This window comes from Ambystoma mexicanum, chromosome 7q (genome assembly GCF_040938575.1).
Source record: "Ambystoma mexicanum isolate Mex_15411 chromosome 7q, UKY_AmexF1_1, whole genome shotgun sequence".
In the NCBI taxonomy this organism is placed as follows: domain Eukaryota; kingdom Metazoa; phylum Chordata; class Amphibia; order Caudata; family Ambystomatidae; genus Ambystoma; species Ambystoma mexicanum.
This window is the reverse complement of record NC_090941.1, coordinates 947,056,253-947,080,454: the sequence shown is the minus strand read 5'-3', so window position 1 is coordinate 947,080,454 and position 24,202 is coordinate 947,056,253. Positions and strand designations below refer to the sequence as shown.

Below are 24,202 nucleotides of genomic sequence, written 5' to 3'. Positions count from 1 at the left end.
CTTTCCTCAGCAGGGCCTCCCTCTGGAACAGCCTCCCTGCCCTGCCACTTTGGAACTTGAGGAGAACCGGAAGCACCTCAAGACCTTCCTCTTTGCTTCTGCCTTCACTCTCCACTGCGGATCTTTTCTGCTTCAACACAGTGCCCCTGGCTACCCTCCAATTTCTGGCCCAGGTCCATTAACACCCCAGCCAATTGCCCCCACTGCCCATGGCAACCCTTGCACTTGGGTCTCATCTGTTATCCTAAAGTCACCTTAACTGCACTTACCAGACACCCCTGTCTGCACCCAAAAACCTGCACTACCTTTTGTGTTTTATCCCATGCTCAGCACGTTCCATTTCTCCCCTCTCCCTCACACTCCCCCACCTTCCCTCTCCCCTGAACTTGCGCGTTCTCAAGGTCACTGGGCCTAGTAAGATAGTTGTTTTGTCCTCCCTTGTTCCCCTCCCTTGCCTCGTCGTCCTCTGAAACACTTGTGTATGAGCGTGATACAAATAACATATCAACCAATATATATTGATGCAACTCCTTCCAATCTATACAGAGGTGTGGTTTTCCTAGTCCCATGATGCAGGGAGGATGGGGAAAAGGGAGGAGGCGGGGTTAGGGGGGGAGACACCTATTGCTTGAATTCCAATTTGGTTTTAGGGACCTTATTTTAAATGGGAGCAGATTATAATAAATGGAACCTTGTGGATTCTGTGGATTGGTGCGCACAATTAGACTAGTAAATGATGTCCTTGTGCTAAAATTTGCAGGAGTTGCATGTTTTTCCTTTTTCCCCCCCTAATCTTTGTGGTGCAATAAATACATTTTGGATATGGTTTGATAGGTATTACTTCTACATCTAATGTGTTTCATGTCATTTCGATTTTGCATCATCAAGCAATGATTATTTTAATTAATATTTAAGATTTACAAGCATTCATTTTCTATTCAACTTGGAAAGTGAAGAAATATTTGCTTCAGCCCTAAGAGACACCTTTGACACATCTGCTCTATACTTCCCTCCAAGATAAATAATGTATGTCAGTGCAAGGCTTTCCTTGGCTGCATGGAAATCTTTTAGTGTCAGTTAGATCTGAAGAAATGGCTGCAGGAGGAGTCCTCTTATCCAAAATCCAGCCTGGAAGCAAGTCCAAGCCCACCAATGTTAAGGATCTGCACCATTCAATCAGCAAGTAGTTGTCCAATTAGGAACAACTATTGGTTTCACTCATTCCCCACACCTAGACTATGGCACCATGGATGTGGAATGGGACCAGATAGTCCCACCCCCTTCCTTGGCCAAATACACACAAAAGGCATCACTAACCAGAAAAAGCAGGGCTTTAAGAGATTTCCTGACAAGACAGGAAGGAGGCCAAACACTATGGCCAAAGAACAAGCGTAAATCTTGTGACACAGCCATTTTAGGCTACTAGCCACGTTCAGTAGCCATACACGGTAAATGCAAATGTGCACACTAAAAATAATGTAACAATGGTAAATATATATCTGCTGCCACCAGCTTGTCTTCCCAAGTGTAAAACGTATCCCCATTGCACTGCATTACAAGATGCGTTGTACAATGTTAAAAAGTTACAAAATGCAAAAGGGAAACAGTTTCCCAGTACTGATAGTACGAAGGACTGATCGGTTCCCCATAACAAATTAGCATAAGGGAAGTGAAGCTGGCAGGTTCAAAAACAGACAATACGATTGGGGATCCATAGGAATTATGGAGGGAAAGTTGCTAAGAGAACCATTTCCTAACAGGGACAGGGAAAAGTAAAAAAAGGTGAGACAAAGCAGGGTACAGCAAGAAGGAGATGAGAAGAGAAGAGGAAGCAGGCCCGGGGGCCAAAAAGGAGGAGCGCAAGGAGACTTCAGAAGTGAAAAAGACAGCGAAATCAGTGGCCGAAAGGTTGGAGGAAAGAGCAGGAGGCGATAAAGTTGAGTAGTTGAAAAAGGCGACAAGCGTGGTGGCAAGTAGTAAGAAATAAGAAAGACTAGGAGAGAGTCGTATGAGGAATAGAGGGAGTGTAAAGTTTTTCAAGAGCATTGGACTTATTCCACTGGCACTTGGTTTTAAAGAGAGAAGAGCGAAGGGAACGAAGAGAGTGAAAAAGCCAAGGCTGGGGAGATTTCTTGGAAGTGGAGAGAGGGGTTGAAGTGGTCACTAGTGGTTCGAAGAGTGGATTCGAGAGGAGGCATTGTCAGTAGAGTGGAAATGTCATCAATGGGGACAAGCTTAGAAGAAAGAAAAGATGAATCAAAAGAGTGCAGATCACGTTGCGGTGGGAGGGGTCAACGGGGGTGGAACGGGGGGGGCAGGAAACTAAGAAAAAAAGATCTGAGGAATACATTTGATAGGCTGGAACTGGACTGTCACAGGGAAGCAAATACAAACTAAGTCAAGAAAGGAACCAGCCAAGAAATGGGGAGAACTGTACAGATTCTAAAAGATTCCAATGAAAAGGGATCGGGTGACAAGATCTCGCTCCATGATGGGGGAAGAGGAAAGTAACTCGCCAACGGCTCCCACTTATTAACTTGAAGAGTTTATTTGGTCCTGTATGACGATGTGCATTGGTGGGAGGGAAGGGAGACGGGTGGAGGGGGACGAGGGGCAGTTGAAACAAGTTTGGAAGATGGAAATGATGTTGAGCTGTAACACTTCAGAAAATGTTAAAAAACGAAAGTTAAAAAAAGAAAATGCCATGGCTGTACCCTGGGACCCCAGCTACTGACATCGGCCCCCTGGGCACCCCAGCACCTTGGACTCGCATCACATTCAACATTAATGTGATTATGTCTGAGTGCAAGGCGCACCATGGAGCAGGTATGGCATTTTTTTTTACTGGGCATGGTTGATAAAGCAAGCATGATACGTGTTATGTAGCTAGACTGGCATTTTAAGGCAGCCAGCCTAGCCATTTAATATTGCTGTATGACATTTTGTATTTGGCATCTTTGATGAAGCAAACTTGATAAGTGTTATTATGTAGCTCAACTGGCATTTTAAGACAGCCAGTCTAGCCATTTAATATTGCTGTATGACATTTTGTATTTGGCATCTTTGATAAAGCAAACTCGATAAGTGTTATTATGTAGCTCAACTGGCAGTTTAGGGCAGCCAGTTTGGACACGTTTTCATACTTTGGCAGGCATTTTTTATGGTAAAGCCAACTGGAGTATGTTCTTACGTGGGGATACTGCCATATATTGGGAGAACACATTTCATTTATTTATTGTGCATTTGTTATGGGCTTATAACACTAGTGAATTGTATTTTAAAGTGTCCACATAGCAACAGGGAGGAAACATGGGATTGGGAAAAAAAGCAATATACGCAGGGGCATAAAGACGAACCAACTACACCTTGTGAGTATTCAGAACGTGCAAGTGCAGAGAGAGAAGAGAGGTAGTGGGGGTAAGTGCTGAGGTGGCCGTGCTCGTGGGTGAACCGGAGAAATAAGTGCCAAGTGTAGTAAGTGCTAGGAAACATTGAGATGCAATAAGCGGAAAAGTGCAGGCTTACAATGGTGTAGGCCAGTGGGTTTCCTGAAACAGTGCTGTGTGTAAGCAGAAGCTCGGGCGATTGGGTGTGCGATGCCAGGGCCCAGAGGACACAAGGGCCCTGGTCACCAACCACATCAACTGAGGTTAGCAGAGGAGGGAGGAAGGGAAGGATGAAAAGGAAAGTCTTGAGAAGCTTCCAAAATTTAAGGAGGGCTCAAGGATGACACATTTTCCTATAGTATTACTGGCATTATGCGCAAAGAATATATGAGTATGTTCTTATATGGGAATACTAGGGTATAAATGGTGCAGTCAGAATGGAAATGTATGGGCAGAGCCAGTGCAAAAATATTTTATACTGGCACATATTGTGGGAAAAGGTATGAAAATGCGGTGCACTGTTGGTTACCCTACAGAAGCAATTGCAAACTGTTTGGCTTTTTACCAATTCTTCTATAAATTGTGCTCTAAAATGCAGCATTTTAACCCATTATTTAAACAAATTTCACGGGGGGAGAACCCCCCCGAAACCTCTTGACTGGCAGGGCTACCTCGCTATGCTCTGTCGCTGTGGAATATCTGGGACAAATATTACACTCCTCAAGTTAAAAAAAATAATAAGTCACCTGCCACCACGTACATGCAGACTAAAAGATGTGCATGTCTATGCTATCTCAAACTCTGTCCCTAAATACTTCCCTGCTAGAGCCCTCCGCTCCTCTAACTCCAACTCCCTGATTGTCAAACGCTTCTCCAAGCAGAGAGTGGGGGACAGGTCTCTCTCTTTGTCTGGTGAAACAGCCTCCTTGCTTTTCTCAGCCTCTTTCCCTTCCCTGCTAACCACCCCACTGCCACTGAGACTGGCGGCCTGGCACCTTCATGAATCTCACAGGTACTAGGCCCTCTGCCCAGTCGACACCAGTACCCCCCATCCTCCCCGTCAGAACTGCCTGTGTGGGTCCCCTGCCTGGCAGATGTGCATCCCACCCCTTGGGATACCTCTGCCCAGCACTTAGCCAGTTGACTCCTCCCCGCCACCCCTTTGCACTTCCCTCTTGGTCCATCCCTAATTCCCTCCTCGCACCTCCCTTCCTTCCTTCGTTCCTTCCTTCCGTACCTCTTGCACTTCTCTTCACTGCACTTGCCCGTCCGAATGCCACAAAGCCTAGCAGGACCATGTTCGTTTACTTACTGCTCTTTTGCATTGTATTTACTCCCGTTGTTCCCTTCCCCATTTGCCTTGTGCTGCTTGGAAACACGATTGTGTTGTATAAGCGCTTAACAAATAAATACATAAACAGTTGCACAAGTACACAGATTGAAAGCAGTGCACACACGCATATTTAAAGCTGCATATATATCTGTATTCAAAGTCAAACACGGTGTAGAATGAAATTAACACACCCATGTTCATTGAAAGTCACACGTGTTCAGAGAAAGCTGCACCCAAATATTCTAAGAACACAGCACACATCTGGGTTCAAAACAGTTAAATCCCTGGGAGAATTCCTTCCAATTCAAACCTGCAGGAGACAAATTAAACTGCCCACTTTCTAACATAAATTACCTGCACATAGCCAATACATTCACAATCTAACACTGTGGAAGGGAAATGGGAGTGTCAAACTAGCACAATGCATGAATCAAATTAATATATTCTGACATAAGTCTCACTGCCCCCTCCATCTCGCTGCCAACTCTGTCTCTCAGAGTCTCTCTTTGTCCACATGTCTCTCCCAGTAGGTTGCTTTGTCCTGCCATCTCACACTCTCTCTCTTTCCCTTCTCTTTCAGACACTCCCCTCTGTGTGTCTCTGTATAAAGCTCTCTGAGCAAAATGTATCATTCAACGATGGAAAGTCTGCTACACTCCTATTCACTTTCAAAATGCCCATAGGACAAAGGAGAAGGACACAGCCCGATTGAGGGTTCTTGGATGCTTTGCTTAAAATCAAAAATCATTTTGGTAACATAAGAATGACCACAGATGCTTATACTTGACAGATGATAAAAGTGTTGCATGCTTTGCACAATGGTCTTAATGCGCATTTCTTTCTTCACGACATCCATCCTAGGGTATATGTAACCATAAAGCATACATGCTCATCCGGACACAGTCAGAATTTGTATGTGAGGGTAAAATGACTACAATATCTGCAAATCCATTGGGTTTCATAAGCCATCCTCCTTCTAGTTTCCAGAGATATTTCTGCTACTTAAAACCAGGCTGGGGAAGGTGGGTTTGGCAGCCTTGCTGAATTGTAGGAGGAGCAGGGACAGCTGTTAAGGGAAGACAGGTATTAGAGGAAGGATGTCTGTGTGCATGCCCAGTTGGCCATACAAATATATACATAGAGTATTATATAATTATAATTAAGAGGATAAAGCTGTCACCAGTCGACACTAACAAAACCGACCGGTGATGGGACTTGCACTGAAACAAAATAGGGCTTTTTTTACTAGCAGCGATATGGGCTTCTTAGGGCAATACATCGAAATACAGTTGCAGCCATCAAAGGCAAAGTTTCCCTAACAGCAAAAATAAGTTAGGATTAAAAGGGATTTTAAAAAAACAATCAGCTAAGAGATGAAAATGGCTTTCTAACTGAGTAAAAGCACGGCCTCCGCAGACCCCATTAAAGAGTGTATGGTTACAGCCTAAATAGATACAACTACATATTTAGTACCTGGTTTTGGGTGGGTTTTCCTGTTGAATGTGATCCCGCTGTCACCACCTGTTTCAGGTATTTTGTCAACTAGATTTCTCATCTTTGTAATCCTGCGAAATATTGGTACTCTTTTCACATCTGTACTGAATCTTGAAATGATCAAAAGATGTATTGATTTTCAAGTGCCAACCTATTGTGCATCCCCTCCAAAAACTAACGGAGAAGCTATCTACTACTCATTATGAAAGGAGTCTCTCTGGTTACAGAAACATTGAAAACCACTTTTATAATTTTGAAAAATATTCTAAAATGATTCCTGTTCCAATCAATTGATCAAGTGAGAATGAACATCATGTAAATATGTAACAGACTGATGCTACAAAAACACTGTTGCAAATTAACTGAATGAATTTCTGTAATGTACAATTAGCATACACATCTAACCTTATATAAAATATTTTAATGACAAAAAAAGCATACATGCTGGCAGGGCGGGCAGTACCACTCTCCATCGGGGATGATCATCAGAGGGGGGCGAAGGCAGGCAGTGTGATATCCACTATCACATGAATCACACAACAGAATCTGAAACAAAGCAATAAAAACATGTATATTAAAACAAGCATTTCAGGAATGAACTACCAGCAAACCTGACCTTAGCACAACATCCAGAGGAAGTTGACTGTTTACTTTCAATTGTTATCACATTTGTGGCAATAACACTTAGGGAACAGCTGTGAAGGCTTCCTCAGGACAGAACCCTACCATCTGTGGTTCAGTGACTGTTGATGGTTATCTGTAACACTCGCCCTTACTGCTCCTCATGTGCCACTGGACAATGCCATCTTTAGTGTTCTTGTACCTCCCCATCATTTTAGGGTTCAGAAGTGGCCTCCCAGCAAACCAAGTACTCAAAATCCATGAATGAAATACATTGTTCTGGCAGCCCTATTTTTCTAAGCCACTTTATTGCATGCAAAATAAATTCTCCACCTCTGCATTAACGCTAATTAGTGAGTTATAATTTGAACATCAGACACAAAAGTATGTTCACCACCAGGTCCCCAGATATACCATCTTATCAGTCTGATTCAGCATGTAAATAAAGCCAGCAAAAAAGAAACTAGACTGAGATGATAGCATACAGAAAGTTATTCTTTCAAAGTCAGATCATTTAAATTCATGATCTGAACACGTGGCATGTTAGTGGATTAGAACGCAGATAAAAACGTTTCTATCCTATTGACTGAAATAACACCTCCCCTATACGGCAGTAAAATGATGTCTATATATCATTGGTATGACCTCAAAGCGCTGGTAGGCTGAACGCCCTCAGAAACCGTAGTTCTGGTCAGAGAGAGATAGACATAGGGTGCATGGGTGCAGCAGATGTGTGCAGCTGATGTAATTGCCGGATGGTAGCTGCATCCTAGCGTTAGGTGTGGTGCTGAAGATATGAGTTGGATGTGTGTTGTCTGGTGGGTGGACACCAAGACTGGGCTCTGGCTGCGTTAGGCCTGAAGGACGCATATGTGAGCAACAGGGTCGGAATGTGCTTGGCTAGCTGCGTTGTATTAGGGTGATGAGGCGTTTGTGGGGTCGTATTCGTATGTGAACAGCTAGGCCGAGTTAATCAGGGGTATAGCTGTCTTCTAGTTGAATGATGGTGTATAATATAGAGTAAGCGTAGTGATGTGTTATGATAATTAAAGTGCCCGAGACCAGGCACGTGAACAGGATGGCAGAGAATAGAGCGACACATACACAGACAGGGGCTGGGCTTACAGCGATGGGAGGATACATATAGATATATAACAACAGCATGGGGAACAGGAAAGCAGGGTACACAGTGATGCATGTGTGGGGCATGATAACATTTACATTTGCATTTACATCCAGATGCGATTCACGTTAATGTTCACAGTTGTACCAAGTGAGGGACATACCAACATTTGCATTTCTACCTAGAAGCGACTCAGGCTAGCGTTCACAATCCCGTCAGGTCTGGTGCAGGCTAATGTTCACAATTCTAACTAGGTGCGGAAGTGTTGGATTGCAAACATTCAATCTTGTCTGGTCAGGCTAATGTTCGCAACTCTAAGTGCAGCATTGTGAATACTCACAATCTAGTGTGGGTCTGGCGCAGGCCTATGTTCACAATTCTAACCAAGTGCAGCATTGCTAACATTTACAATCCTATCTAGATGCGACACAGGCTACTGTTTACAAATCTAGCTAACATTCACAAACATGCTGACAATTCCATTATATTTAGATGGGACTTAGGATAATGTTCACATTTCATCTAAGTGTGGGACAAGCTATCATTCACAAATCTAAATGTGGGACATGCTGACAATTCCATTCTATCTAGATGCCACTTAGGCTAATGTTCATAATTTCATCTCCAAGTGTGGCACATGCTACCATTCAAAATCTATCCAGATGTGACGCAGGCCAAAGTTAACAATCCCGTCCAAGTGTGGCACATGCCAACATCCACAAACCTATCCAGATGCGAAGCAGGCCAGGGCTCAGAATTCTCTCCAGGTGTGGTGCTTGTTAACATTGATAATTATGTTAGTATGCAGTGCACAGCAACATTTAAACTCCTGTCATGAGTGGATTCAGGTTGGTGGTCACAAATCTTTCCATGTGTGCATGTTGTAAGTCTATGGCAGTATATGTTATGAAAAGGTACGGTAGAGTGGCGGGGGCTTTCTGCAGTAGAGTGATTGCTCCACACCCCACCCCTGCCACACTTAGTTTTTGTTGGGGTCTTAACTGCTGGATTCCCATGCGGACACCTGCTGACACTACCTGGACCCGCCTCTGTAGGAGCCGCCCTTCGCCACAGGGGCTGCACAGGCAGAGGGCTGCCCTGGAAAAGTTCCTTATGGCTTTGTGGGCATCCAATCACGGATGGTGGGCAGGGAGGAGGGGGTGGGGGAGGAACAGCCTCACAAGCCCAAGCCGTGTCTCTGCAACATACTCCTAGGCCATAGTCCCCTTTCCTCCATACTGTATAGGAGTCCCTCGCTAGGGACGGGAAACAACCCAAGAAAAATGTCTTCCTCTTTGAATTTAGATGGGCGCGCCCCTGGGAGCATGCGCTCCCCTGACTCCACCCACCGACATTACTCCTAAGTCCCCTTTGACGAGTCGACAATATTAGGATTGCCTAATGACAGAAGTTACAGGGGAGGATGGTGGGAAGTATGGAGGAAAGGGGACTATGGACTAGGTAGTCACTACGGTGAGTAACCTATGATTAGTCTTACGTTCCGTCCCCTTTCCTCCATACAGTATGGGCGATTACAATTGAATGCAGACCTGGGGAGGAGAGTTGCCCCTCTAAGAAAACAAGTCCTTCAAAACTGCCTGGCCAAATGCTGCATCCGACCTGGAGCTGGCATCCAAGCAGTAGTGTTTGCAAAAGGTCGAATGGGAAGCCCAAGTAGCCAACTTGCTGATCGTCAGCCACGGGACCTGGCTTTGGAAGGCCACAGTCGTGGTCTTGGCTCTGATGGCATAGGCATGCAGGTTGGCTGGCAAAGGCCTGTGCTGCCCCTCATATGCCTCCTTGATGGCCATAACCATCCCCCTTGCTATGGAATCATTGGAGGCATGACAGCCTGGTTTTGGCACGCCAAAAGTAATGAACAAGGCGTCCGATTTACAGAAGCTCTTAGTCCTGTCCAGATAAAATCTTAGAGCACGTCTGACATCCAGACAGTGCAATACCTTCTGAGCCTCATGCTTCGGTTCCGCAAAGAATGTTGGGAGTACTATTGCCTTGTTAAGGTGAAAGGAAGAAACAACCTAAGGAAGAAAGGCAGGATGCGTCCTAAGCACCACCTTGTCACGGTGAAAAGTGGCATAGGCCTCTGAAGCCACCAGAGCATGAATTTCGATGATCCGGCATGCTAAAGTAAGCCAACCAGCAGGGCAGTCTTAATAGTAACCAGCCTGATGTCTGCCAATGCCATGGGTTCAAAGGGTTTGTGTGCCAGGGCGCCCAACACCATGTTAAGGTCCCCGGATGTGGACATTTGACAGGGGGATATAATCTGGTCAGACCCAACAAGTGCCTTTTAACCACCGGATTGGAAGAGAAGATGTCTCCAGAATTCTTGTAGGCCCTTATGGCCGCCAGATACATACAGCAGGTACCTGCACACCTGAGTGAGCCAGATGTGCAGAGAAGGATAACACCTCGTCCAGTGAGCATGTCATCGGGTCCATCTTGTTTGTATTACCCAGTGGCAGACTCTCGTCCACTTGTATTGACTCCTGGTGGAGTCACTTCTTTCCCCTTGTATGATAGCCAGGTTGTCCTGTGACAAGTGTAGATGCTTCAGGGTGACCTATTGAGGAACCAAGCTGCCAGGGCTAACTTCTGCAGAGCGGGGTGAACCACTGTAGCCCCCAGCTGGAGAGAGTAAGTGGGCTGGACCTCGCGGGAGGTGTGCTGGAGGTTGGTCCAACAATCCGAGGAGTTTTGAGAACCTAGGTCTTGCCGTGAGTCAAAGCATCCGACTCCCTGACCCTGCAGATGACCCTGTGAATTAGCAGAGGGGGCTAGGGTGTATGCATTCATGCCGTCCTATCGGATCTGAAACTTGTCCCCAAGAGGTCCCTTGTCTTGCCCCAGGCAGAAAGTGAACTGAGGGCATCTGCTGTTCATGGTGGCGAATAGGTCTATCTCAGGGGGGCCCCACCTGTCGAAGATCCTCCTGAGAACCGCTTCGTTCAACTACACTTGTAGTTGTCGATCAACAGCCTGCTGAGCCTGTCCGCCTCCAAGTTGGACTCCCCCAGCAGGTGGACTGCTGAGTAAATGCTGTTCGATGTCGAACAGCCTGCAGAGCGGTGGCGACCTGGTACCTCCATGCTTGTTGATGTAATACATGCAAGTGGAGCTGTCTGGATGCAGACAGACTTGCTGTTGACAATGGGAGGAACGCTTTGAGGGCAAGCCAAATGGCCATCTCGAGCCAGTTGATGTGTTCCAGCTGTTCCCTTCATGACCATACTCCATGGACACTGGTTGTCCAGTGTAGCCCCGCCCCCATCCTTCTAGGGATGTGTCTGTGGTAATGGTGATCTCCGGAGAAGGCTGCTTGAATGGCCTGCCCGCTACCAGGTTTACTCTGCACTCCCCCACACCAGGTCCTGGTGTAGGTGCTGTGGTATGCTGACAAGAGCTGTCTGGGAGCCCGTCTCCTGATTCCAAGAGGCTGAGAAATGCAACTTCAGTCTCCTCATTTTGAGTCGTGTGTGTGGCACAGCCAGGAGACGAGCCGCCTTTGTTCTAAGCAAGTGCTGGTACCACCATGCTGAGGTCACTGGTCTGCTCAGAAAATGCCTGGTGGCCTTTGATTGCCGGTATCTTGACTGCCGAGGGGAAGATCCTCTCGCCCTCGTATCCCAAATTAGACCCATATATGTTGAGGGCTGAGTGGGGAGTAACTGCGATTTCTTGAGGTTGATAGAGAACCGCAGATCAAGTGCCGAAGCTGTGCGCTGTACAGCCACGGTTGACTCTGCTGGGACTAGCCAGTCATCGAGGTATGGATAAAGGTGGTGTCCCTCTGCCCTGAGCAGGGCTGCTACCGAGAATTAACATTGTGAGGACCCTCAAGGCTGAATTGAGGCCAAAAGGAAGGACCTTGTATTGAAAGTGAACACCCATGATCCTGAACCCCAGGAACGAACAATGGGGCTCCCAAATCAGGACGTGCAGGTAAGCATCCCTGTGATCCAGGGAGCACATCCAGTCTCCCCCACACAGTGTCTCTGCAATGAGTGCTGGATTAACAATCTTGAACTTTTGAAGGGTTAGGGAAAGGTTCAAGGAAGAGAGGTCTAGAACAACTCTCGGGCCAGCCTGGTTCTTTTTCTGAATGGCGAATATCTGGGAATAGAAGCCCATGAATCGCTGTTACGCTCACCTGGTCTCTGTGGGGAAGTTGGGGCATGGTTGCAGCCCTCCCAGGATCTGGCTTCCCTTGATCAGGCTTCTTCCCTGCTCCCGTGTTGTGCACTGTTCTGGTGGTTGAAACTGCCCCTGTGAGGATATGAGCGATCGTAAGGATGCTGTGATATGGCTGTAATTCTCGAACCCTTCGTCCCAGAATGTGGTGAGCTGTTTAACTATGAGGATGAGCTCTCCATACTGCTTCTCAAGTGCAGGGGCACTTTAATTGGACCTAGTTCCACCACTGGTCCGTGTGTGCGGCAACCCATACCAGCTGTGGCTGATCCACTTCGAAATTAAGTGTTCGTCAACAGTTACTGTCCGTACTCGTTTGCTGTGTCTTTTTTCCCCCCATGATTAGTGTACGTATCCTTAGTAATGTCTTTCTTTCTCCCCAATAGGTGATGAAGGCCCAGGGTAGTCGCAGTGCTGGAAGGGAGTCCAAACAGAGCCCTGAGGAGTTTACAATGTCCCAAAATAGATGGTAAGTTTGGGCCCTAGGGTCAGCGCGAAGGTTGTGTAGCGCGCGACCTTAGCGAATTGTCTTTATGTGGTTTCTGACCTTATTTGTCCTTTTCTCCTGCAGGTATGCCCTGGCGACGTCAGATGAGGAGCAGCTGTCCGTAGTTCTGTCAGCGGGTTATGGATGGCTGCAGTCGTGAGGATGCTGGTCGAGAAGAGCTCCCGCGTAAGTGTTGGAACTGCGGAACAGGTAAGGAGCGCTGCAGGCGATAGTATTGTTGGAGTCAGGTAGGTGCGCTTTAGATAATGGTAGATGGTATTGCTGAAAGCAGGTAAGATGCGCTTCAGGCGGTGGTATTGCTGGAATCAGGTAAGATGCGCTTCAGGCGATGGTATTGCTGGAATCAGGTAAGAAGCGTTTCATGCGGCAGTGAGCGTTAAACTGCATGAGCAGACTAACGCGAAGCGCTGGCATGCGGGCGGGGCAGGCTTAAATAGCCTGGTCCCAGCCACGCCCCTTTGCTCTGCTTGATGGCTCCACCCTGCCACTCCCAGAAGATGCTCCACGTGTACCTCAATGCATTCCTACGGCCACGCCCGGCCTGGATGCACGTGGGGGCCTTGTAAGAGATGAAATGACACGTGCACTAGGAATAAAGTGTGCAGGGCACACTTTCTCATGAACCTAGCGCCAAAGGCGTCAGGACTGGGTCCAACTGGACCCTTTAATTGATGCAACTTGTGGTCCTTGCCCTGTGGCCATGACACTCGCTGTGCAGATGGAGCCTCCTCCACTGCCTGACTCGCAATGAGGGAACGGATTTCCGCCAAAAGAGTTGCCGTCCCAATCTGTGGGAGGGGAGGAAAGAGGAAATGGAGGAATTGGCAGACGGAAGCCTGTGGAAACTATGGAGAGGATCCATGGGTGCGCAAACCTTGCTCGCCAGGAATGGATGTGAAGGGCAAGCATGCCCCCCACCGAGACTTGTGGATCTGGATGGCATTGTCACTGTTTTTTACCCTCCGAGGCTGGTGTCTGAGAGGGGGACTGGAAAAACCCCTTGTGACAGGATTTGTGCTGCTTGTGCCCGTGCTGGATAGAAAACCTGGTCGGCTGTCTAGCACGTCGCTCCTGAAAGCCCAAGCCACCAGAACTGTCAGAGCGTTGGTGACTTTGGCTATAGGCCTTGGATGCAGATTTTGTCAGGATTGACTAGGACTTAGCTGGTTGCAGGACATTTTTCTTTTTGTCAAGTTCCTCATCCGTGGTAGAGTGAAACAAGCCCCGCCAACCTGCCCCACAAATGGCAGGTCGAGAATGCGCTCCTGCATATCAGGGTTAAACCTGGTCGCCTTAAGTCAAGCTGTCCTCCTCATATCAATGGTGACAAAGATAGCTCTGCCCGCAGCGTCAATGTGAGCCACTGTGGACTCCATGATATCTTGGGCCACTATTTTTGCCTCTGCCAACCCTGCCCAGAATCGTGCCAGACTATTTGTAGGCTGCATGTAATGCGGCTTCACCCAGCTGTTTTTGGACAAGGATTCTACATCCTTATGCAGAGCGATGCCTGTTCTTGTAGTCAGGTGGATGGTCAACACCTCAGCCAAGACCCCCGCCTCTGGTTGTTCAATTTGGGGCTGCGGGATCCCAGGTACTCTGCCACACCCGCCAGCCTCTCGTAGAAATCCTTAGCTGAGGGAGTATCCTGATCCTCCTCGCCTGTGCCCCAGCTGTGCACTTCAGGTCGGGAGGTGCTGGTGGTGTGCTGGGTGCGGCAGCTGAGGCATGCTGACTGGCAGTGCCGGGGGCTGTTCAGGGGGCTGTGCCGGGGGTGGAGCCACCGTGACTGGTGCGAGTGCAGGAACCAGAGCCTGAACTGGAACTGCGGTCTGTACCCCAATTGGGGCTTGTGGTGGTACTGACTGGTGCAGGAGGGAGCATGTCCTTCATGACCCCCCTGAGGACAAAGCCCATCTGAGGCGATTTCATAAAGGTAAGGAACTCTCGAAGAATCCATCCTTACATGCTGGTGAAGGGCTTGGCTGCGTAGGCGCCGGGCCCTGCGGCTGCTGGGCTCTTGCCGGTTCTTGTCGCACTGGACTGGGGTCTGTGTACTGCTGATGTGACGTGGACCAGGTAACTGGGGTTGTCCAGATCCATCTTGACACACGTTCCCATGCCTGCTCTCTCGATTGAGGCGGCTCCGGGTACGCCGCCATCTTGTCTGGCCTGGCAGCCATTTTGTTATACCCCACGCCACGTGCCTGCTGTGTGGTGCCTGATGAGCTGGGCCCAGACTCCACCTGCACGCTTGGAAGCAAAGGCTCAGACCTTCCCTGCACCTCAGATAGAAACCTAGGAGGCGGAATGCCATCGGCCATTATGCCGGTAGTGCTACTGCTGCGTATAGGCGCCCCCTCGGGAGCGAGCCCGGTGTCAGGGGAGAACCCTGGTAATAGAGCCTTGCGGCCCCTCAGCAGTGGGAACAGAAGGCTCCTGGTACCCCTCGACCTGTTAGTCAGTATCCTGTCAGAGCTTCGGCCCCCTTGCTGGTCTTAGGAGCTGGAAGACCCCTCCCGCTTGGACGCTTCTGAGGGACTGAGTCGCTATTGCAGGTTGCAGAGGAGAACAGAGCACCTATCTTGGGCCTTGTCTTCCTCTTCACATAGGTCTTCATGTCTTCTGGGGGTGATATTTCAAACAGTTCTCTCCACCTGGCTAAACGATTCTTCAGTGAGTGCAGGGTCAATGCGTCACATGCAGAACAGACGTTCCAGCTGTGGTCAGGGCCAAGTCACCAGAGGAAGAGTGCGCCAGGATCCAAAGTGGGTAAAGAACCCTCGCAGGCCAGACACCTGCTGAAACCCGCCATCGTCGACATGGACTGGGGAGGAGTGTGGCACCAGAGGAAAGCGTATTCTCTCTGATAATTACTGTGAGAAAGAAGTAAAACGAAAATATCCTGGGGAAAGGAGCGCTGGTGAAAGCAGTCCGTTCCCATCGATGCTGTAAAGAGGAATGAGGAGTGGCGCTGGTGGGCGAAGTCAGGGGAGCGCACGCTCCCAAGGTTGCACCCACGCGTGCATCTAAATTCAAAAGGGGAAGACTATTTTTTCTGGTGAACATTCTTCAGTTTTCCGTCCCTAGTGAGGGACACCCATACAGTATGGAGGAAAAGGGACAGAACGTAGGAGTAAGGGGGTGGGGGGAGGAATCAAAGTCTAAGGAGCAGAGCCGTTCATACACATTTTTCCTGCAGGCTTTGGGAGTGTTGTATTTATTTTTAACACAAGGGGGCTGGCAGCCACACAAATACAGGCAAAACATTTTCAATTGCATCATTTCATTAAAAAAAGGAAGTGAGGAGGAAAATAAAATATAAACTGGGGCAATAAGCCTGGACAGAGCTAGTGGTAAGCCTGAATTTATGGGTATCCAATCTAAGTTATCTTCAATAAAAGTACTCCTAGGACCGCCAGCAAGCTTTCTCTGCAAACACATCATTTGTGCCAAAATCAAGGCCTCGATAGTGATACGAGAAAGCTTGGAATGAATGTGGTAGTACCGGGTAAGCCAGTGCAGAACTGAAGGGTCTGAGTGATGTGATCAAATAGGCCGCAGAATGAACAATTGACTATAGAGGAGCTAGTGTTGAAGCAGGAGGGCCTATACACCCTGGGCAATGGAGAAGAACTGCCACCTAGAGGTTTGCACAGAATATTACAACTTGTTTACCAGTTTACCAAATCAAAGCATATATAACCTTGTTCCAGTACCACGTGGATGCTCCTATCGTGTTCACATGAGTAGACGCCATGCACAAAAGGAAGGTCAGTCTCACTACTTTTTCTGCCCTATTTTAATCTGCATTTTTTTGGCTTTGCCCTTTTTATATGCACCTCTAGAAAATAGAAATTTTAAAGCACACACTTCACATCTTTTGACTATTAATATGACATGCCTGGAAACATGCACCTAAATAGCTTAACTGAACATCTTGTGCATTACATTTTATGCCATGTTTTTAACAAGTCCATCTTTTAGGGTGCATATTTTTAAAATGACCAACGCATCAGGGACGTGGGAAGTTACCATGCGAATCTAAAGCCTAGGGAAGCTTAAAAATACTGTTACAGGCAAGTAACATTTCCCTTTTGAAGCATGAATCAGTGTTCGGTTCACATGCTGTACCCAGAATACCAAGCAGACTGATCCAGAGAGGTGGAAGTGGCAGTTCAGGATTCTGTGCCCTGCCTAGCGAAGGTAATGGTGAGGTGGGAGGCTTATCCCAGGAAGACATTCAGAGCCAGATCTTCCCCCGAGGACTGGCCGTTGAGAGGGTCCCAGTTCCTCTCCACCTTGCCCAGGTATGTTTTTGTGCAGTACAATTTTGTCTCACACCACCTAGACCCGATGCTCGCCAAGGTCTTATCTTGTTTCTTTAACACTCTTGATGCAGATTTGGTCTCAAACTATGTGGCATTGACAGTGCTAAACGCCCACAGAAATTGTGGGCATTTTCGCTGAATTGAGTTCCATTGAAAAATGAATGTTTGCATCTTTGAGTTAAGTAATGTGGGTAGATCTGACTGTTAATGCGCTTGATGTCCTAAACTGTAATGAAAGAATGTGTTCTTAGCAAAGGTAAGTAGATAAGACTTCAAATCTTATTCAGTATACATCAACACAAATCTTATTCACTATACATCAACACATCTTATTCAGTATACATCAACACATCTTATTCAGTATACATCAACACAAATCTTATTCAGTATACTTCAACACAAATCTGATTCAGTATACATCAACACAAATCTTGTTCAGTATACTTCAACACAAATCTTGTTCAGTTTGATCCAACAGAAGTATTGAGTAAGCTGTAATTTAATTCAGTGTGCATCATTTCAGCCTTTGCATCTTTGAGATCTATTTTTTTTAACCATTGCAAGGCCAATTTTAGACTCAAGAGTGCTTGCAGGACTTTTTCAACTTTGTGACCATGTAGTACAGAAAGCCAGGGCATGTGGCAAGCATGTATCATGTTAAGTCAGAAGTGGAACAGGGAAGACAATTTTTTGCATGTGTGCTTGAAAGGGATAAGTGTGTGCCCTGTACACAAGTGTGTTAAGTGAGGTACACAGGAAGGCCTTTCAACTTGGTTTTGAGGCCGGCATTCAACAGTCACCAGAGGGCTGCATACCACTGTATATCAGAGTGCTGCAGTACTAGCATTGGGCACATGGTGGCAAACGAGAGCTAGCTGTCCGGGGGGACGAGGGAAAGGGGTTTCTTACGTTACAGAACCTGCAACTCGCCATTTAATTTTACTAGTAAGAGTTAGTCATATTTTCAAGTGGAATCTAGAAGTAGGTAGCAAAATACAGTTCAACCGAGGTCGTGGGTTGAAGACGAAAATGTGGCATATTAAGGTATCAAAATGCTGTGCAGGATAAAAGTCTGAAACAATGTCCAAAACCCAAGTCAGCTGCAAGAAAACCTAATTGAAGCAGAACATTTTGGATTTGTTAAGGCAACTAAACAGATGGTGGATGATTAATCAGGACAAAACAGTGGGACTCTCCCTTTCCCGTCAACAAGCAGAGGAAACAAAATCGGAACTTTCCTAGCAGACTCACTTCATGAGAAAATGGAGATATAATGCATAACAGCCTGGAAACAAGGCCCTCCTTCAAATCCAGGTCTAGCACATTAGAGTGACATTGACAAAGTATAGAACGTGGAGTATACATTTTGTGCACTCCCCCAAGCGCCCCCATTTACTGGCCATGCCCACAGAAGGCATTTCAAAGATGGTCAGTTCAGTTGGTAAGGAAATTGCATCATGCAGAGAGTGGACACTGCTCTTGGATCGTTGGAGATGAAGGCCTCAAAACAGTTTAGGCTTGTAAACATTTCATAGCAATACAGGTAACATAAACCAAACTATATAAACCAAACATGGTGATGGGACATGCTGAGGAACCCTTGCAAAAAGAATAGTGCAGTTCTTTGCTGAAGAATAAGTAGAACTGCTAGCCCAGTTCTAAATGTAAAGCTTGGGTTACCAAACTATTTTGTAGCCATGCAAACTCCAGGCATGTTGTGTGTGGGCATCTACGGGAACGAGAGGAGTGGCCAGTAGCCCAGTGACCTCATCTTACCAGAGGGGAGGTCTATGTTCTTTGGAGCTAGAGATGTAGAGCGCCAAGACACTTGGGTGCAACATTAGTGTTGTGCGACCTTCCATTTTTTTTATATGCAGTTTCCATTTTGTCCCTTTTGCTATCACTGCTTATTTCCCTCCTGCTCCATAGTTTATTTCTTGACAGTGCTGTTTAAACGTAGCACATATCTTCTCATTAAGGAGTGTCATCTTTCAAAAAGGCAGTGTTACCAGCCTAAGAACGCACCCTTGAACTTTGTACGCTAGCAGTTTTATTTAATACCTTATACATTTGCATACTTTGTCTGGCCTCTCTCTGTAACTGGTTTCGGTTGTCATTATGAAATAGGTTTGCCCTAGCAGGCCTACTGAAGGCCCCTTCGCCTTATCCACCCCAAGCCCGTCCTTGTGAGGCAGCGTCTCAGTTTCATCTCCGGAAGTGGGTTGGGAACGTACATCATCCCACATGATGTTTGCCAACTGCCGAAGGCCAGACAACTTTTGATGTATAGTTTGTTGGGGATTAGAGGGTAGCTTCTGAGTCTTCTTTTTACATGCCTATGTCTGATGATGTTTGCGATTCTTTCCACCACACGGAGTCCTGGTCAGTGATGGGGTACTGAAATCTCAGCACTGTCAGATGGTGCCATTACCCAGATGAGGGAATCCGTTACTTTACTTTCATTCCAGAATCTCTTCCAGTGGGTCTGAAACACACAGGTATTGAAACGTATTGCACGGGTTCGGGCCAGGCTTCTGGTTTCAGCTATAGTTGCCAGGTCTACGTTAGATATGAGATGTCTGGTCAGGTGTAATCATTGGGTTATTTAACTGGTAATGTAGGTAAAAGCATATGCAGGGTTACATGTATTTTGTGAGCTCTCTTCTGCTGATCCTTCAACTGAGACTAATTTTAATAAAGGGCACACCCTTTACTCTGACTGCCTAACCGTTCGGCCCAGTTTGCCTTTGTAGCCTATGCCTCACATATCCATTGTAGGGAAAGGCATATACAAGTATTATATCGTTACGATGCAGGCAAATCTGTCCTAAAATGGCACACACAGACACATGCATGCAACTGCCCAGGCTATGAACCCTTCTCAGCGGAAGGAACAGTAGATGGAAAACGCATTGGCTCACTTCGCCCATTACCGTCTAGTGCGAATTACAATGCCTCTATTGCCAATGCAAAGCATTTTCCACATGGGCAAAGGAGTGCGCAGTGAGCAGCAAATTAAATTGGAAAATATTCTATATGTCCAGAACCAACAAGATGATCTAGGAAGAGCCCTTGTGCGCATTCAAATTAATTGAACCGCATCCTCCCAAAAAGGGACTGTTAGTAAAGAATTACTGCAGTCCAACTGGTGAGGACTACACAAGACTTATATGCTTGGTATTAGGTAACCCACCTTTTAATATAGGCCTGTACTACACAAGTTGGTAGTGTGAATGAGCCGCCAGGCTCATTTTAAGAGGGGTAATGTGAGCTGTAGAGCTGTACAATTGAAATCAGTAAGTACAAGCAGCCAAGTAACACTTGCACACTTAAAGTTATATATAAATATTTATTTATAATATACACAAGGTTTAAATAAGCATTCTTTAAAAAGCTTTATCTACTAGTAACATTCAAAGTTAGGATTCTGTTTAAAAAAAGACAATACAAGTTGATAATCACTTTTCTTATGCCAACACATGTTCCAGCACACAGTTACTTGAGGAAAGGTCACTATTGCACTTATTTCAGTTACCAAATCAGTTATTGAGTTGATAAAGGAAGGAAAGGTTAGAATAAGACTTAAAACATACTTTCAACAGTTTGCAAAACAATTACAATCTCCTAAAGGGAGGCAGGTAAGATTTTATCCCAGCAATACTTTGTTATGTTAGCGGTACTTGTATAGCGCACCATCACCAACGGAATTTGTCCCCAGGCACTATAGCGGATCTGTAAACAGGACGCGTGGGTAGGGTTAGTCGGGAGGAGGGGAGAAGGAGAGTGGGAGAAGTGGTGTGCAGTTGGCAGCTTCAGCTCGGTATACACAGAGTGCTGGGCTTTGGTGCTAGTATCGGATCGGATAAAGGCCTTGAGTGCTGTGGGTGAAGTTTATGTGCTGATGCGGTGTGGTAAAGTGCGTGCGGATTGCTGGGAGAGAGATGGTTGTGTGGTTTTGTGTGGGTTTAAGTATGCAGAAGATGGAGGGTTGGGTTAGTGGGGTCTGTATCCTGGTCCAGGTACTTATGATTCCGTTAGAGTTGTATACCTGTGGGTTGGGATGTTGCTGGTTCCTCGTGGGCCGACTTGCTTTGTTGGTGTTGCGCTGATCCAACTGTATCCTATTGAGTATAGTTTGGATTGGTGGGTGCGTCTGAACCTAATCTTCAGGTGTGGGACTGGGTGGGTGATATCTATTCTCAGGTGATCTAGTGTGACTCTGGTCGGTTAAGGCTTTGAATGGTTCAGGGTCAGGTTTGTGTTGTCCTAGTGGATCCGTCTTGGTAAGCCTGTGTATTCAGACGTTTGTATCCTTCTGTCCTGACTGGTTCATTGATGTCTGTGGGGTGAACATCCTTGGGACTGTTTAGTTGTAGTTTTGTGTGGTGGGGCATTGTGCTTCCTGCTTTGTATTGGTGGACAGTGTGTAGTGATGAAACCTTCTGTTTCTCACCCATTGCATTGGGGCCCGTGATGCAGTGCTTCCTTTCCCCCTCTCTATGTTTTGTTCTTAGGGCTGTTGGGGAGGGTAATAGTTAAGGTCATGGTCCTCTTGATTCGTTCTAGTCTTTGTCTTAGTTTGCTATGTTTACTGTCTTTGGTCGTATTGCGACTGTCTCCCGTTTGGTCCTTTAGTATGTCGTGGGATATTTACCTCAGCTTTTCCCATTGATTGATAGGTGCGTATCGCGGTCGATCTACGTTCTTTGATGTTTTTAGTTATGTCGTTGTCCCTGTGGCCAGTCTTTCTAGTTATGACGTGAAGAGTCAGGTTTTGAGCAATTTCCTGAATAATAGGTGTTTTGTTGTGTTAAGTATGTACTTTGGAAGGTCGTTCCAGGTTTTCAGGGCTTGGTGAGAGAAAGAGGATCCTCCAAGTTTTCTTTTATTGTAGGGCTTCGTTTCCAGGCGGATGTCCATGCTTGATCTGAGCGTTCTTGTTGGTTGATGTAGGCGCAGTTTGTCTCTTAGGAACTCAGCGCCTTTGTTGTTTACTGTTCTGTGCGTAATGCACATTGTTTTGAATTTTATTAGTTGTTTTATTGGTAGCCAATGCAGTGTTTTCAGCGCTGGTGTGGTGTGTTCTCTTCGGGGTAGTTTCAGAAGTAGTCTGGCTGCTGCGTTTTGAAGGCGGTTTTTTTTTTAGGAGTCGTTCAGGCATGCCTAGGTATAGGCTATTGACGTAGTCTACTTTAGACATGAGGGTGATGATGGTGGTTGTTTTGTTGGTTAACGATAAGAACGTTAAGATTCTCTTTGCCGCTCGCAGGAGGGAGAGCGTTTACTTGTGGCTCTAGCGTGAGATTATTGTCCAACAGAACCCCCAGGTTTTTTTAACAATCAGCGAGGGTGCTGGGGTTGTCCAGAGATCCCTTGGCCAAGGGATGAATTGGTTTTCTCCTCCATTTTATGTGACTATCATTATTTCAGTTTTGCTTGGGTTGTTTTGAGGGAATTGGAGTTCATCCAGAAGAATACATTGCGGGGGCAGTTTTCTAGCGTTGAGTTTCTTTCCAGGTTGTCTTGTATTTTGAAGATTATTTGTGTATCAGCGTAGCTGTAGCAAGTGAGGCTGTGGCTTTTGATGATTTTGATCAGTAGATACAGGTCGATGTTGAATAGTAGGGAGAAGGATGATCCTTGTGGTACTCCACAGGTGGAATCTCTCAGGCTGGATTTGAAGGGCTTCATCCATACAGTTTCCGTTCTGTTAGGAAAGATTTGATCCATAGTAGGGCAGTGTCTGTTATTCCAAGTCCTTCTAATCTCATTATGAGGGTGTCATGGTCGACTGTGTCAAATGCTGTCGATAGGTGTAGGAATATCAAGGCAGTGCTGTTGCCCGAGTCTGCGTTGATTTTTAGATCGTTCCATATTGAGAGTAGAGCCGATTCTGTTCCTCTCAGTGGTCTGAAGCTAACTTGTGTCTAATCTAGTAGGCCGTGCTCTTCTATAAACTCTTGGGTCGTTTTATATTTGTACGTTTCGAGTACTTGGCTGTATATGGGATGTTGGCGATGGGTCTGTAGTTGGAGAGGTCCTCTACGTTTCCCGCTGTATCTTTGAGTAGTGGCCTGATGTATGCAGTTTTGAAGGCTTGTGGCACTTTCCCAGTTGCAATGGAATAGTTGAGGACGTTCCTGTGATATTCCATGTGCGTCCCTGGTTTAAGAATCGATTTGTATATGTATGGTGGGCAGGGTTCATCGGGGAGCCCGAGTTATTGCTTTCATTCACCAGTTTGACGAATGTCTCCACTGATATTTCTGGAAAGCTTCGTAGTTTGTTTGGGTGCTCCTCCCGGGTGTAGGTTGGGGTTGTGGTCAGATCTGACAGTCTGCTTTGTATGGTTTGTTGGAGATTTTGTTTTTGAAGTAGTGTGCAAGGTCGTTGCAGAGTTTCATGGACAGAGTTGGTGTGTTACATCCCAGAGGGTTTTTGATTTAGTTTATCATTTTGAAGAGCTCTTCTTTGGTGTTTGGTGCTTCGCAGATTCGGTTGTCGTAGTGTTTACTCTTTGCTTTTTGTATTTCCTTTATGTAAACCCGGTTGTGTTGTAGGAATTTCAGTTTGTTGGCCGCGAACAGAAATCACACGTGCGACAGGATTGCAATTTCTTATTTAACACAGGCTTTAAACTGGCAAACAGCTAAGAAAATGGCCTTAGCAGTCAACATCGGAAATCGGTTTTTGGGATGGGAAACAAAGGCACGGAACAGATAGGATACTGAGGGTAAGGGATGACTTTATAGGATGAGAGTAGGTTTTTTTATGGGAAATGCAAGTCGGATTCTTAAAGAGCAAAACACAGGCAAAATCGGGTTTGTTAGTACAATGATTGGTTCTACTGACTATATTTTAAGGACTATAATTGTTAAAGAAAGGCACATGTCATGAAGTGGTTGGGTTCGAATTGCAACCAGCTCACTGTGAATCTCTTTATAGGGGAATTCATTTATTTAATTCAAATGATACCAAGGACTTACACGAATAACAGAAATAGAAAAGAAATATGCGAAGAGCGATAGACTAAAACAGATTCTCCTAAGGATAGGGTACACAGAGGATACTGGCAATTAGGGATATGACCAGTGTTTTTGATGGGATTTTAATAGGATTTGAACAGGATGCACGGTGAAAGAGCGGGATATGCAGTTTTTGGGTACTGGGTGATAGGATACTTACAAGGCAAGC

At 46.2% G+C, this 24,202-nt stretch overlaps 1 protein-coding gene across 1 annotated transcript in view; it reads right to left on the bottom strand.

Annotated features, from left to right (window-relative positions):
* Positions 1-24,202, bottom strand: part of RSF1 (remodeling and spacing factor 1) — a 1,138,572-nt gene that overhangs the window by 668,600 nt on the left and 445,770 nt on the right. The window contains exon 8 of the mRNA XM_069639968.1: positions 6,655-6,759. Within this exon, the coding sequence (XP_069496069.1) occupies positions 6,655-6,759 (105 nt within the window). The remainder of the gene's footprint in view (positions 1-6,654; positions 6,760-24,202) is intronic.